The 16,891-nt window shown below is 35.9% G+C and overlaps 2 protein-coding genes across 2 annotated transcripts; both read right to left on the reverse strand.

Annotated features, from left to right (window-relative positions):
* Positions 1-432: 432 nt before the first annotated feature.
* LOC109184081 (pentatricopeptide repeat-containing protein At1g18485) lies at positions 433-3,519 on the reverse strand. The gene has a single exon (XM_019334118.1). It carries the CDS (start codon positions 3,471-3,473, stop codon positions 873-875), a length of 2,601 nt encoding a protein of 866 aa, XP_019189663.1. The 5' UTR covers positions 3,474-3,519; the 3' UTR covers positions 433-872.
* Positions 3,520-10,262: 6,743 nt separating this feature from the next.
* On the reverse strand, positions 10,263-11,294 carry LOC109184098. Its single transcript, XM_019334140.1, has one exon. The coding sequence runs from the start codon at positions 11,292-11,294 to the stop codon at positions 10,263-10,265; it is 1,032 nt and encodes a 343-aa protein (XP_019189685.1).
* Positions 11,295-16,891: the final 5,597 nt, after the last annotated feature.

Here is a 16,891-nt window from a genome sequence, read left to right on the forward strand (position 1 = left end):
GCTCGAGCTCGAGTTCGAGCATCAGTTCACGAGCTCGAGCTCGAGCAGTGCTATCATTAACGAGCACGAGCACGAGCATGAGCATACCCAGGCTCGGGCTCGACTCGGCTCGTTTACACCCCTACCCCTACCATGTTTCCTTTCGCCCCTATGAGCAGTAGAATGTGCTTCAGGCACTGCCCTCTTTTGTAAAGTTATCTCTTTTGCTATCTATTAATGTAAATGTAAAGTTAGCTCTTTTAGTATCTATTAATGTTGCTCATTGTTGTTCTTCAAGTTTGCCTATCAATTACAATGCCATTGGAGTATGGTATGTACTTGTAATTTTATCTAACCATTTGTTTGTGTTACATCAAAAAAATGAAAGGGGTGGGGAGTCATTGAATTGTTGCGATTCCTTGGAGGGTCAGATTGAATAAAAACGAAGTAGTATAAGCAACAACAAACAAGATATTATAATATCTTCTATACAAGTTAGGGCAGCTTAAAAGAGTTAATCCTAAGCCAATAGGACCCACCCTAGAGCCACTGCATAGGTAAATCGTAAATTATGTGCGCACAAGGGATCTAATCCGCACCTTCATCCCGAACCTTTTTTCCATTCAGTGAGATTTAGACCCCCGTACTGACGTCTTCAATCGTGACATCAAGTTAGACGACAAACCACTACGATAAGCCCGGGGCTCAAGCATACCATTCTTGAAATCAATTCCATCTTGTTGCCCATCATATGGTAAGTAATAGGCATTACTAGTGGTCCATATTAGCCCTAAATTACAGAACTCTACAGCCTGCAAGACCAGCATCACCAACCTAAACTTCTTCACAAGATATAATGAATTCAATCCACCATGGCATTCTCGTACCAAAACTTAAGATTCAGAAAGTATATTGTTACCAACTACAAAATTATGAAATTTTCCCCCAACTTCGATATAACTGCAGCCAATATCCTTTTGCAGGTTTCTTTCTTTCATCATCCTTCTCAACCTTCTTACATCATTCCAGTTCCCAGATTCAGCAAATAAGTTTGAGACCAACACATAAGTTTCTGCTCTATTTGGCTCTAAATCTAACAATTTCTCAGCAACATTTTTTCCCAAATCCAACTCGCCATGAAAAATGCAGGAACTTAGCAACGAGCTCCAAATCCCAGTATCCGGTTGCACGGGCATATGGTTTACAAGACTTAATGCCTCGGCAAATCGTCCTGCACGACCCAGCATGTCGATCACACATGAATAGTGCTCCAATTTAGGTCTTACACCATACAAAGTCTGCATCTCGCCAAAATATTTCAGACCTTCTTCGATGAGCCCAGCATGGCTACATGCCATTAAAATAGCAGTAATTGTAGAGCTATTAGGGTTCAGACCGAATTCTTGCATTTCTTGAAATAGCTTAATAGCCTTCGTACCAAGTCCATGAACTGCACATCCTGAAATCAAGACCGTCCACGGTGCAACATCTTTTAATACCGAATTCTTGAAAACAATTTCTGATAATCCTATTAGCCCACATTTGGCATACATGTCCATAATCGAGCAGCGGACAAGAGTATCATCAGTATAATTAGCCTTTAATGCGAAGCAATGAATTTCCTTGCCCAGCTGCAAAGCCGATAACTTTGAACAAGCTGCTAAAGCACTTGTTACTGCAATTTCATCGGGTTGGACCCTAAGAGACACCAATTCATGGAAGGTGCGTAAGGCTTCATCCGCTTGACCATTCTGCAAATAACCAGCAATCATTACATTCCACGACACTGAACTTCTATATTCTGTCCCGTTGAATAAAACTTGTGCATACAATGGATTTCCACAGTTAAAATAAAGCGAAAGTAATGAAACAAAAATAGACGGATCCGTTTCTAAGCCAGTCCTAAGCACAGCCCCGTGTATCTGTTTACCATATTGTAGCAGTTTCGGCTCAGCACAAGCTAAAAGAAGGCTACTAATGGTAAAACAGTCGGGATGAAAACCTAAACCTATCATTTTCCGATACAGTCTGAAAGATTCAGATGGATCTCCGTTTTGTGCATAGCCACCTATAAGAGCATTCCAAGAGCTCACCGTCTTATTTTCCATGCCATAGAAGACATGCTTTGCAGAAGTAAGAGAACCGCATTTTGCATAAGCCATAATAAAAGCATTTGCTAACAATTCATGACTCTCTAGCCCATGCCTAATGGAGTACCCGTGCAGTTCCTTAACTCTCACCAGCTCCGACTCCTCTGAACAAACCGGCAAAGCGTTCAATATAGTAACCTCATTAACCTTTACTCCATCACCAAGGCTTTGCATATCCCTCACAAGACAAAATGTTCCCTTAACATCTCCTTCCCTAGAATAATCCGCGATCATTGAATTCCAAGAAACTACATTTTTGCACTCATTTTTCTCAAAAAGAATCCTGGCTTCATCTGAGCACCCAAATTTACTGTACATATCTAATAAGGAATTGTTCACTGTTAACTCCTCATTCAAACCCAATTTCACAGAAAAAGTATGAATCTGTTTTCCCATTTCAACTTCTCCTTCCTCAGCACAAACTGGTAATATACTCACTAATGTAGCAACATCCGGAATCAAAACTTCCTTTGCCATTAACATTCTCCTGAAAAGATCAAAAGTTTGTAGGAAACGTCCGTTAACTGAAAAAGCAGATATCATTGAATTCCATGAAACCAAGTTCCTCTCAGGCATTTTATCGAACACCACTGCGGCCTCGGAAACAAACCCAAACTTCCCATACATTGCTATTAAGGCATTACAAACATACGCATCAGCTGAGAAACCCATCTTTATTGCCATCCCATGAACAGTTTCTCCCAACCCCACATCGTAAAGCCATCCACAAGCCTTAATCACACACGGAAACGTGAAATTATCAGGCCGATATTCTGCACTTACTATCAACTCAATAAACAGCAAAACGGCATCACACCAGAGCCCATTTTTGGTGTATCCACTCACAAGAGCATTCCACTGATACAAATTTCTGTTCTGCAAACTATCGAAAACCGCCCGAGAATCTAAAGGAGACTCGCACATTGAGTACATTGTGATGAGTTGAGTATTGAGAATACAGTTATTCCTGAGCAAGGCCGATGCGCAGATCATTTCATACGCCTTGCGCCCAGTTTCGAGGTCCTTCTCGTTACCGCAGGCCCGCAACAGCGCACCTATGGCCTCGGCCTTTTGAATCGAGTCAAAGGCGCCATTGTTGAGATTCTCTTGCAAAAAGCTCAAGCCTTCTGCTGGGTTTTGGGATTCACAGAGTCGATTTATCTCATGGGGGAGACTGAACTGAGAGGCTTCTGAAGTAGAAGAAGCTGAAAGAGGTGTCGATTTTGAGAGAATTGCTGAAGGGGAAGTGGGAAGAGTTACTATGCTATGAGCAAGCGGGGTGAACGGAGGGCGCTGATGGTAGCGAGGGTAGTAGGGGAAGAGCGGTGGCGCCACCACAGCCATTGGGGAAGCTCGGCGGTGATAAACAGCTTAAGATTTTTCTTCTTTTTAGTTAGGAATAAGGGTCAAATAGGCCACTGAACTGCACACCGAGAATGTAATTAAGGTCACTGAACCTAAAAATCTTACAATTGGGTCCCTAAATTAACCAATTTTATTCAATTTGTCCATTTTTCAGGTTTCTCAAGTTACTAACAGGTTACCCCTCCACCTAGGATGCATATGTGGTATTTTTAAAAAATATAATTTATTTTTAAATTAATTTTTTAATGTTTAATAAATAAAAACTAAAATAATTTAATTTATTAATTTGTTTCCTATTAAACAATCGGATTCCTTGTTTAGGTCAAAGAGATTAATCGCAAGAAAATTTCTTGCAGACTTCATCACAGCCACCTTCAAATTAGATATGCATAATATATTTTACTTTTTCCATTTAACAATAGTACTACTAATGTATAGTATTAAAATAATTTAATTACTGCCAAATGTATAATATAATTCAATTACTGTATCGTGGCTAGGAACAAATAAAACAATTAACAAATTATTTATTTAAAAAAAAAACAAATTATTTGTATTGGTGATTTGCGAATTTTAAACAAATACAAATTATTTTATTTAAAAAAAAAAACAAATTATTTTAGTTTTTATTTATTAAGCATTAAAAGACTAATTTAAAAATAAACTATTTTAGTTTTTATTTATTAAATATTAAAAAAATTAATTTAAAAATAAATTATTTTTTAAAAAATGCCACATAAGCATCTTAGGTGTATGGGTAACTTGTTAGTAACTTGAGAAACCTGAAAAATAGACAAATTGAACGAAATTGGTTAGTTTAGGGACTCAATTGTATGTTTTTTAGGTTCAGTGGCTTAATTGCATTCTCGTGTGCAGTTCAGTGGCCTATTTGACCTTTATTCCTTTTATTTAGTTTTTTTATGGTTAATTTCAGTTTACCATAATTCTTTTGTCCTAATATAAGATTAAATAACTTTGGGAAAATGATCAAATCAACCTCTAAGTAAACCCGATAGTGCAATTAATCCCCTAAGTAAAAAAAAAAAAAAAAAAAGTTTTGTGTAAATCTCTTAAATCGGTAAAATAAGTCAATTAAATCCAGTTGTTCCTAACCCAACCGGTAAATGCTTAGTTGTCGTCAATGTGGATAAAGTTTTGCACTATCTATTCTAAGTGGAATTATTTTAAAAAAATAATAATAAATTTCACAGATCGAATTAAACTCTAATTATCTTCACCTATATCGTCGATCTCTCTATCTCTCTTACGCACTTTAGCTCTCTCAACTCACAATCGAATTAAACCCTAACTCGCTCTCTCAATTCAATCGATCAGTGCAAGAGACTAGGAACTACAAAGCTATTGGTAGTTAACATTGAGACGACTTCGCTTCCGTGTAAAGAGGTAATAATCGATTAGAGCTTGATTTGATAGTGTTGAGTTAATTGCATGTTGGTTTGTAAATTTTGATTTTCTAATAGTTGTAGTTTTATGTAGATATTTTATTCACAAATTTGTGTGGGCAATGTGTTATGTTGATATGTGTATTGTAAATTTTAGTTGTAGTTCCCTGGTTTGTTGAAAACAGTGTGTGAATGCTTTGGCCCCTCTCTGTAGTTGATAATGGAGACATGGTGTGTTGTTGTGGTCTCTAGAAATACTTTTTTTTTTTCATTTATATAATTACTCTGTTGTCGTTGTGGTCTCTTTCTATACTATTTATCTCAACTGTAATATGAACTGTATTACTGCTGTTTTGAAATTAGGGTTCACTCTACATATTGCTTACATCAATTTTTGCATCTTTACTGGTTTTCTTGGATACATCTAAGGGCGTTGGGGATTGAACTTGTAACCTCTTATCTAGAGTCGCTTATGCTACTTGACCATAAGGTCTTTGGCACTACTTCTTTACTAATAGATATTAAGGATATACCTATAGCATTGATCTTGTTTTCTAGTCAACATTAGAGTCTTTTACCCCTTTTGCCTGGAGATGGTCATCTTATGCTTCAATTAGCATCGTCATATGTATTTGCTAAATTTTTACTGATGGTGTTGCTTCATATTTGTGATGGTGTCCTTTTTTGCTTTGAATCTGAATTGATTCTTTTTTGAGTTGAGCTTATCTAGGTTTTATAATAACACAGTTATAAAAATATTTGCAGGCAGTAACCAACTATTAAGTTGGCGTATATTTCTTTGATCCACCTTCTATCTATATCTACCATATGCTCATATACAGTAAATGATTACTATTTCCATGTTCTAAATCATATTCAAGTATTTTATTTTCCCCAAACTTGAAATAATCTTTCTTATGTAGATGACACCATTCCAACTCTTCAATACCCATAGATGTTAAAATTGAAAAAGAAAAAAGAAAATATTACTCTTGTTTTGATTAATGCTTTATTATTGTGGTCTACACTAAAGTGTCTGTATTCTGTATATTTTGTTGTTATAGGATGTTTGAAGTAGTTGAGTTAATACATCATCATGGAGGTACCTTTGCAAAAAATTCTAGGTTGTCATATATAAAGGGTGAGGTAGAAGTAATTGACATTAACCGAGATAAGATTTCATCTCTTCACTTAATGAAGTATATTAAAAAAGACAGATCTGGACAAGTAGCTGCACTTTACTTTAAGGGAGTAGAGTAGTCTTTGGAGATGCTTGAACTATTATATGATGATTGCAGTACATTATATGCTATGCTTCTGGAAATAATTGTTGGATCACATTAGTTAACCCCTACATAGTAAGAATATCAACAGAATGCACATAACAGTTATGCCATAAGCAGAAATCAGGTAATTTAAAGTAGAATGCAAGCAGTAAGCAGTAAACATGCTCGTATCCAAATCCTAAAAAGTGAGCAGTAAGCATGCTCAGAAAACAAGTAAGCAGTAAAACATACTCATATCCAAATCCTAAACAGTAAGTAGTAAGTATGAATGCTCAGAAAACAAGTAAGCAGTAAGGAGGAGACCATCTTATTTATACTGTCGTTTTCTCTTTGGCTTAGTCAGGCGGCCCCTCTGCAACTATGCGTAGGTTGATTGATCGATGAGGCGAAGCCACTACTTTTGCAGGTTGTCAGCCGCTGCTCTGCAGGCGCAAGTTGGCCCTTATAACTTATCGTGTAAGTTACGTTTTCGGCTCTACAGGCTACGTCATCTTGCAGGCTGACCGGTTACCCTACGGTAGACCGGTCGGGTGAATTTTCGTCGGGGCAATTCCAAGGGTGATCCGAGAGCATCTTCTCTTGTCATGAGGCCTATTGGTACGAACAGTACGGTTGACCACAAGTGTTTTAGTCATGTCGGGTTCATGACCGTGACGGACCGGTTATACGGATCAGACTTCTGTGCGTATTTACCCATCAGCTCCAAACCATATATAAATTATTTGAAATGTGCAAAGAACATTTTCTACAACTCTATTTGTTTTTATAATTACAGTACTCCCTTGATTTGAGTTCAAGCATTCTTGAGCATAATCTCTTAATCTTTTAAATTGATCATCAAAACCAGCATTCACTTTCTTCACAATTGCCCTGATTGCCCTCCTAACCATGCTAACTGTCAAAGTGATTTTGAGCTCTGACTCAATATGTTTCTTCAACTCCACAATACCAATTGTTGGGTCTGCAATGACTTTATCTTTGTACTTATCCTCTAGCCACTTCTGGCTCACTATACCTAACTTCACTGTAGTGTTGCATCTATGATCATTAGTTATTCTTCTAAGTTGAAAACAACGGTACCTTTTATCCCAACGACCACAACAGTAGAAAAGGCAGTTCTCTACGCACTTAACTTTGATTCTATTTGGCTCATTCTTAGTAAATCTAAGGTTTCTCTTTTTGTCCACAACATAACTAATTATGGCTTGTTTAAATTGGTTGCTATCTTCAAACAACAAACCTGCTTTTAGAATTGGTGGATAAACTTTTGGGTTATATGAGGGGAACTTAACCTTACTAGAATGATCACCAACATCATTCAAATTATCCTCACTTTCATAACTTAGTGGGTCATCGGAATCATAATCTTCACAAAATGCAGCCCTATCTTCACATCCACTATCACCTCCAGTTTGTGGTCTGTCTTCAAATCCATTATCACTTCCAGTTTGTGGTCTGTCTTCAAATCCACTATCACCTCTAGCTTGCTGCCTATCTTCATCATTGTCTGTATTTTCAGCCCATCAATGTCTTCTTCAATTTGTTTCTTACCAGTCCTCCCAACTTCCCTTACCTCTTCATCATCATCGGATAGAAAAGGCTCAATATTGTCTTCTGCATCAGTCCCATCTATAGATATTTATAGTCGATCTTCTGAATTTAGCTCAAACAAACTGTCTTGGATTTCCTTCTGAACTTGACTTCTCAAGTTATTCACTTCTAGTCGTCGATCTTCATGTTCCAGCAAACGCCTGATCTCTGAACTATGTCTAAGAGCAAGTACAAACTCAATTTGACTTTGATGCAATTTCAGAGATGACTATAGAACTAGATCCTGAACTAATGAATTGTTCCATAAATCAAAACAATATGAGGGAGTAAAAGTTATTTTGTTTTTATAAGATTCTTTTTCTCAATGATCAATTTTATTAACATCCGCGATTCTGAAAGCATCGCCCTGGCCATACCTCTTCCTGAGATAATTCTAGACTTCTTCCGCAGTCTCCATCCACAAAACTCCTTGATCTACGCTCGGAATGACAAAGTGCAAGATCCATGAGAACACAAGGTTGTTAGCTCTCCGCTATGCAAGGAAATTTCTTTCTGTTTTCTTTGGCTTATTCTTCGTCAGTAGAGCCATGCGCATGGTTCTTTCCCAAGGATAATAGTTATTTCCATTCAGCAGAATGGAAATGAGATTTTGCGAAGGATTCTCGCTTGGAGAAGCGTGATATGGATTATTGGAGTCTTGTGGATTGACCACAATTTAAATCTTAGGCTCATCTTCTCGGTTGTGGGATCCTTGTGGCTTGTTCGAAGCAGCTTGATTGTTCGGAACACTCCAATTCTATGCTCGTTGCGGAGAAGCCATAGGGAGGACTGAAGTCCCTATACCAGGAATAGAGGTTTTGCTTTGCCATGCCATGATAGAGAATCACACTTTCTTTCCTTAACGCTCTGATACCATTTCAAAATTTCAACCATAGTTGTGCATGGACGGGAAGGTGTAGAAGGGATGAAGAATGGCTGAATGGGAAAAGTTGCAGATAGAAGGAATGAAGGAGAAAAATATTTGTGTTATTGATATGAAAAAAAAAACGAACAAAGCATGTATGTATGTATGTATGTATGTATGTATGTATGTATGTATGTATATATATATATATATATATATATATATATATATATATATATATATAAAAGGTTGCAGTAGGCGCTAGGCGCTAGTTGGGCGGCCGGGCAGTGCCTAGCGCCTAGACGGAATCTAGGCGGCGCTATGCGGGCTCTAAAAAAGAAAATTATAAAACAGTAGTAGACTTGCAGTTTGACAAATTTAATGAAGTTGTTTTCAACATTCAATCAAATAGCACGTCCAAATAATAAACTATCATACATTCCTTCAAACAACTAAACAAGTCAAACACTCAATTACTCAAACAACAATACCACATTTAATCATCCAACTAATGAAACAACATCCAAGTATCATTGTTTAAACTTACAAGTTACAAACTTACAACATAATTAACATTCAACATTCAAGTCCAAAATTTAAAATTTTGAAATCCAAAGTGATTCATGAATCATGATTGAATAGGATCATTGCCAATTTCTTCATCTTGTCCATATTGCTCAATAACACATTGCCCATCATCTTCAAACTCCACTTCATTTATTTCCTCCTCACTTTCCCCTTCCAATTCAAAGTTATCTTCATCAAGATCCCTCAATCTAGCATTTCTATAGGGTTGTAATGCTTCATCCACTTCCATAGCATTATTGTTGCAATCCAATCCCGGCTCAATCTCATCATTCTCAAGATTTTCCACAATCCAATCTTGTATTAAACTTGCATCACTACCAACCAACTTTTCAATATTTTTATCTTGCTTGTTCTTGTTCATCAAAGTAGCATTAAATTGGACAAAAACTAAATTGTTGAGACGATATAATTCAAGCCTATTTCTCTTCTTTGTATGTATCTACAATTCAAGTAATAAAAACATTCAAAAGTTTAAATAATGATTAATAAAGTATTAACTATCATAATTCATATTTATATTAACATACCAAGTTGATAACAAACTAAATAAAATATCATATTAAGTTACTAACCCTTCAAACGTGCTCCAATTTCTTTCACACCCCGAAGAACTAGATGTTAAAGAAAGAATCTTCATGGTTATTCTTCTCAATAAAGGGACTGAGGTACCAAAAGTTGACCACCAATTTGCTACAAAACAAAGTTCATAATAGTTAATAAATATAAATAAATAAATATAGTTAAGTAAACAATAAAGTATTAAAGAATAAAGAATGACTTACCGGGATTAAAGTTGTCATCATTCACCTCACATGCTTTGATTGTGATACTTCTTCCAAACATCCCCTCTGTCTTCTTATATTTTGACAATTCTTCACTTAAAATCTTATTTTGCATGTCAAAATTATTGACGAATAGAATATCACAAAAATCAACAACTCCAACAGCTACAACTTCGTCCAAATCAAGTTATGGATCCTTATAATGATAATAAGGATTCAACAAATATGACATCAAATGAAGAGGAGAGTCAAGCCTATCTTTCATTTTTTTCTTCAATAATGTCAATAATCAATTTATAGTTCCTTGGGACATCGGACAAAGCATGTTTGATTTCCTCTTTTGCTCTCATAAGCTCACCATATACAAACCCCATTGATGGCTTGCTATCACAATCAACAAGTCGAAATACTCTCACCAATGGTGCAAAAACCTTCAAACATGCCATTACACCTTGCCAAAATCCCAAACTTGTTACGGTTGTGTGTGCTACCTTCCCTTTAGCTATCTTGGAAAATTTACATGCCTCCCATTCATTGCTAGAAAACATTTCCCTTAATTCAATCTTCTTCTCGACTAAACTTTGCAAAGTATGGAATGAAGATGCAAATCTAGTCACACCAGACCTCACTATATCTCTCTTGTTTGTGAAAGTTCTCATCATTGCCAAAGTCTTGTGATGAGCATAAATAAAGATCGTTAAAGCCTTTGCTTGATCAAGGACTTTCTTGTACCTTGGGAGATTTCCAATGCTTTGAAGCATTAGATTTATCGTGTGGGTGGCACAAGAAGTCCAAAAGATGGTTGGCCGCTTCTCTTTCAATAACTTTGAAGCTCTCATGTTGTTTGAGGCATTATCCGTGACAACTTGAACAACATTTTCAACTCCAACTTGTTCAATGACATGCTCAACAAACTCATAAATATATTCACTTGTGTGTGAATCAAGTGAACATTCTTTAGAAGAAAGGAAAACGGTGCCTAAAGTTGAATTCACACACAAATTCATTACACTTCTTCTCTTTCTATCGGTCCAAGCATCCGTCATGATTGAGCATCCATTTTGCTTCCACTCCTCTTCATGTATCTTCAAAGACTCTTTCACTTTATCCACTTCTTTCTTCAAGAATGTTTCACTCATCTCATATCTACTTGGTGATTCAACTCCGGGACCGAATTGTCCAACTGCTTCTAACATCATCTTGAAGCTATCTCTTTCAAATGCATGAAAAGGAATATCGGCCTCATATGTCCATCTACATATATATTCTTTCACTCTATTTGTCATTTCCTTACATAGTGCATCATAAATACGTTGTTATTGCAATGTCTTTCCTAAATTCATTGAAGGTTCGGGATTGATGCCACTTGCAAACTTATCCATTGGGCCAAGTGAACGTGGTGACTTCGTAGATCCAAGAGACCCTTGCAACTCGTCAACACTCACTTCTACTATCAATATTCACCTCGGCTCTTAAATTATCTTCACTAACTTTTTTATTTTTTTCTTCTCATCTTACCTTCATTGATTGCATTCCTACACTTAAGTTGATCATCCTTAGTAGCTTTAGAACATGGAGCAACATTTCCTTGTATATGAGCAATATGCTCTTTCATTCTATACACTCCACCGGATAAAACTTTCCCGCACAACAAACATTTTACTCTGTCCAAATTTTTTGCATCAACTAAGGTACTATAATCCCATCCTACATCATTTGATCTCCTTTTAAGTGTGGATATTTCCGAAGATCTAATACTTTGAGTAGCCGAAGCACTTGATGAAGCCATTATCACTAAAAAACATACACATTAGTACATTACACAATAAATGTATAATTCATTTCACATTTACAATTAACAAATTTATAATCCGAAATTCACCAACGAACATCTATCACTAAATCACTAATCATCAATTCATCATTGAATCATAATTCATGCATTTTGACTAACAAAGTAACAATTAACAAATAAAGAGAGAAAATTTCAATTTTGGTCCACTGATTATTGCACTTGTGTTAATTGCAACACCTGACTTTCAAAAATGTTAATTTAATACCTTGACTATGCAATTTCTATCAATTTTGGTCATGCCGGCCAAATTGCCGGCCAAATGTGACCGGAAAAACTTAAACATTTTTAAATTTTTTATTCATGGGGACAAAACAGTCATTTTACGTTAAAAAAAAAAATTATTGCTTCTTCTTCCTCAACACCTCCGGCCAAATTAACGAAGACGGAAGCATGGCGAGACCCACCCACCCACCCAGCAAGTTGATATACATAATCACTACGGTAATTGTTGTGAACATCACACAAATATTTGAAGGTGTATAAATATAAAAATCACTACCACCAATTTTTGTTTTAAAAAAATGAAGGTTGTAGTCTCTTATAATAAGAACTGTATCGATCATTTTATATCTAATTGGGAAATTCCAAATCTAACTCTTTCGATAAAAATAAACCACAAATTCTAACAGCAAAAAAGTAAGCACACTTTACTCAAACAAACCTTGGCCATTGTGGCTAAGGTGATGCTGTGGACCATGGATCTACCTGAGTTGCAGAGATTGAAGAGCCGACGAATTAGTTTTCTCCTACTCCGGCTGCTTTTTCCGTCAACGTCGGTGACAAACCCTAATTGCTTAACGTAAAATGACTGTTTTGCCCCCCTAAATAAAAAATTTAAAAATGTTTAAGTTTTTCCGGTCACATTTGGCGGGCGTGACCAAAATTGATAGAAATTGCATAGTCAAGGTACTAAATTAACATTTTTGAAAGTCAAGTGTTGCAATTAACACAAGTGCAATAGTCAGTGGATCAAAATTGAAATTTTCTCCAAATAAAGAGTTAAAAAACAAATATGGAATTATAGATACTGCACACTGCTTAACTGCTTAGTGTATTTGAAAATTTGATTTGATTAACAAATGATGCATAAATCATAATACGGCAAATTGACAATTGATTAACATTTAACAATTAACATAATAACATATCAATAACTTAATTCTTAAGTAGCAATGTAGCTGGTAGCAACCGTAGCATACGACAATTGATGATTAACGGCAAAAATAACAAATTAACAACAAAAAAAACATACAGCAGTCAGACAACAGAGTAGGCAGTAGCAGACAGCGGAGTAGGCAGTAGCAGACGGCTGAGTAGGCAGTAGCAGACGGCAGACCATAATCGGACCAGTAGATGCACGTCGGAGCTTCAGTTCGGCACTTCAGCAGACGCACGCTAGAGCTTCAGTTCGCCACTTCAGTAGACGCCTAACGCCGGACCTTCGACTGACGGGCTTTGACTCGCACTTCAGGTCTTCAGCACTTCAGTTCAACGGCATACAGAGAGAAAGGACAACTGAAGAATAGAAGAAGTGAAGACTGTTGGGGAGCTAGGGTTTACTTCAGCGTTTTGTGCGTTTATTAATTTCGATTTTTTAATTGGGTTTTTCGCTTAAAACGACGTCGTTATGAGTGAAAAATCCAAAAAAAAAATCAATTTATTCGGTCAAAATCGGCCGACTCGGTCGAGTTGACCGACCCGACCGATTTTGACCGACTCGGCCGACTTTGACCGCCTAAGGCGGCTGGCCAATTTTCCACCGCCTACTACTGAAAACGGCAAGGCCTAGGGGCGCCTAGCACCGCCTAGGCCAATTTTTGCAACCCTATATATATATATATATATATATATATATATATATATATATATATATATATATATATATATATATATATATATATATATATATATATATATATATATATATATATATATATACAAGAGTCTAACTGATCTGTTAAGTACGTGGTTATACTCTAACAAACTAGTATACTTGTTCAACAAATTGAAGCTAATTCTAACTGATAGACTATGCTACTTTCCACTATTCTGTTGTGCACCTTCTTCACGTGTGTTCCCCTATTCAGCAGGGGTATCCTTCAATAGTTTGCGCTACTAACTCTAGCTTTTGGCATAAATGGTAAGCGCTTGATCCTAACAAGTGGTATCAGAGCTAGGTCACAGATTTGAGTTCCAGCAATAACATTTAAGATTGTTGGATGGGTTTGAGTCCCAACAATAACATTTAAGATTGTTGGACGGAAATAAAGTTGCGCTTAACATTATCTTTAATCTTTAGCTTTTGATTTCATTAATTTGATCCAAAATACTTAGGCAGGTACATGTATAGATTTCGGAGATGGAGAAAGGTAAAGTATGAGGAGTTAGGATTTTCAATAGCTTGCTGGCACTCGTATGCATGGCTCAAAATGACTTGCTTTTGCTCAATATGGATCTCTATTAGAAGCACCCTTACTAAGCACATATTCAAATATACCAAGTTTCTCTAAAGTTGAGATCCTATTCGAAGCCCTCAAACCATACTATTTTTTTGAAAATAAAGGAACTCATTCATTTAATCATAAGCCGAAGCGATTGCAAATAAGATCGATGGAACTATATATCATTCCTTACAGTCAGACATAGAAACAACTTCCCTAGCAATGCTACAAAGAACTTGAATCGCAGACTGTTTCACAAATTTGAAGCTGAATTCGTTAGATGAATTTAACGCTTCTTTAATATCATTGAAGAATTGATATGCAACGTAGTCAAGACTAACTTTGGTTGAAAAGTCTTGCACACCACCTGAGTATATGTTTTCCATTTGTCGTTCATTGACAATATATCCATCGAGCTGAGATGCAGATGCTCTTTTACATTCTCATCTTTGTCACCCAGGATGAAGTTCACATACACCATGCCCAACTTATATGTTTTACACTTATGAAGAAAAGAACTTGTCAAAGAAACGAGAAGAAAACAAACTCATTACACAAACGAGAGAAAAATACAGAACACTAAAGAAAAGCGAAGCAGCAGTACACCTCTTGAACTTCTTTATCCAGATCTGACGGAATCCTTAAACTTTAAATCTTTGGAACTACCGCAACTTCCTTGAAGAGTTGGTGGCTGAACCGACAGTGGACTTTATTATGAAACAAAACAAAAAAAAACAAAAAACAAAAGAAAATAGGAGACCGTCGGCCAAGAAACGAAGCTTTGTCAAATGCACAAAGCTTTGGCCAGAGGCCAACGGCTACCATATGAAGAAACGCCCAAAAAAGAAGTGAGGTTTTGTGAGACAGAAAGAGATGTTTCAGGAGAATAAGGGTTTCTAAATCTACACATAAATGACAAAATGTAATTGAGTTCATTCTAAATACATTAAAACATCGTTTCTCATTACTATTCATTAATTCATTTACCATCTTTCTCCCATTAAAACATGAAGTCATGCATGGCTTCTTTTAAATATGCTTCAAAAAGTATACAGACATATACCCGGTCATACAAGCCACTAAGTCCCAAAATTCATCCTCATTGTCCAAGTACTCCTTAATTATGATAATTTTCATAATTTGCTCAGTATTATCCATGTCTTGTTGCCTACACACAAATTAGTTTATTTACTATAGAATTCCTATTCATACTGTTAAAAACCATAAACAAATTACATAACATTTGTACAATAAGAATTCATAATAATTCATACAATAATAAATTACATAACAGTTCATAACAAAAATTACATCACATTTCCTACAATAAGAGTTCATAATAGTTCATTAAATAAGAAATTACATTCATAATAGTTCATACAATAAAAAATTACATAAGAGTTCATAATAAAACAATAGTAAATTACATAACATTTCCTACAATAAAAGTTCATAATAGTTCATACAATAAGAAAGTACATAAAAGTTCATACATAACCACTACTAAAGAAAAATACATAACACTACCAAAGCCAAATACATAATAGTCCATGCATAACCATTAATGCTTGTTTTCTTTCTCATACAAGAACTTGATGTAGTCAACTCTCACCTTATCATTTGGTAATCCAGAGATAACAAATCATTTTTTTGGATCTTCAATTAGCGTGCAAGCAAAAAAAAAAAAAAAATCAGGGGTGCCGAATTCAAAATCAGGCAAAACATACAATTTTGCCAATGCATCCGTAACTTTCATTAGGACTTGGGTTTTTCATTGAAGTCAAAACATCCATAAGTGACATATTCACCTCATTAGATACATTAGTTCTTTCTCCAATAATTTGTAACATACTATCAAGTTTCTCACTCAATGTCGCAGTTGCTCCTCCTTTTTTAGTGGTTTCAGTCCTTGCACTCTTACTACTTTGTAAAGAATTAACCTCTAAAACCCTCTTGCCTCTACTTTTTTTCACTTTTCTCAAATTGTGTATCTTGAGGGTTAAGTATAGACTCTGACACATCATCCCATGTATTATAATCATTATCATTACCATGAGTCTCATTCATGTCACCAAGTTCAACATGGGGAGTATCATTACAAGGAGGGGAAGGAGCATAAACTTCATCACTTTCATGTTGCAAATGTCCTTGCGAGGAATCAAATATTGGACTAAATTTAAGTGTTCATTGAGCATAACAACCAAAATTTTGACCCATCTTAGTTTCTAGTTCAAAATCAAACCCTTCATCCGATCTTGAAAAGCCTCAAACTTTGAATTTTCCTTAATTTTCAAATCTCACCACTCATCAGTAGCACTAATAGTTCACTTCTTAGGATCCCATCCTAATCATGTCTCTCTTCCTTTGAGTTGTTTCCACAAACCCCCCATCTAATTCTCATCCAATGTACCTTGTTTTTTTAGTTTCACTTTATCCCATTTAAGGTTTGTATTTTTTTGAAATTCTACTTCTATCTTCTTCCACAATAACCTTAGCTTTGAGAGGTTACCCCACCGCTTTTCCCTTTAATTTTTCTCAACATATTGTATACAGAGATCACAAAGAATGTGAAGTTGTTATTTTGAAC

This window comes from Ipomoea nil, unplaced genomic scaffold (genome assembly GCF_001879475.1).
Source record: "Ipomoea nil cultivar Tokyo-kokei standard unplaced genomic scaffold, Asagao_1.1 scaffold1250, whole genome shotgun sequence".
Classification (NCBI taxonomy): Eukaryota; Viridiplantae; Streptophyta; class Magnoliopsida; order Solanales; family Convolvulaceae; genus Ipomoea; species Ipomoea nil.

Excerpts from the sequence above, each read along its gene's own strand:
- LOC109184081 (XM_019334118.1), bottom strand. The coding sequence starts at position 3,473 with ATGGCTGTGGTGGCGCCACCGCTCTTCCCCTACTACCCTCGCTACCAT.
- LOC109184098 (XM_019334140.1), bottom strand. The coding sequence starts at position 11,294 with ATGACAAATAGAGTGAAAGAATATATATGTAGATGGACATATGAGGCC.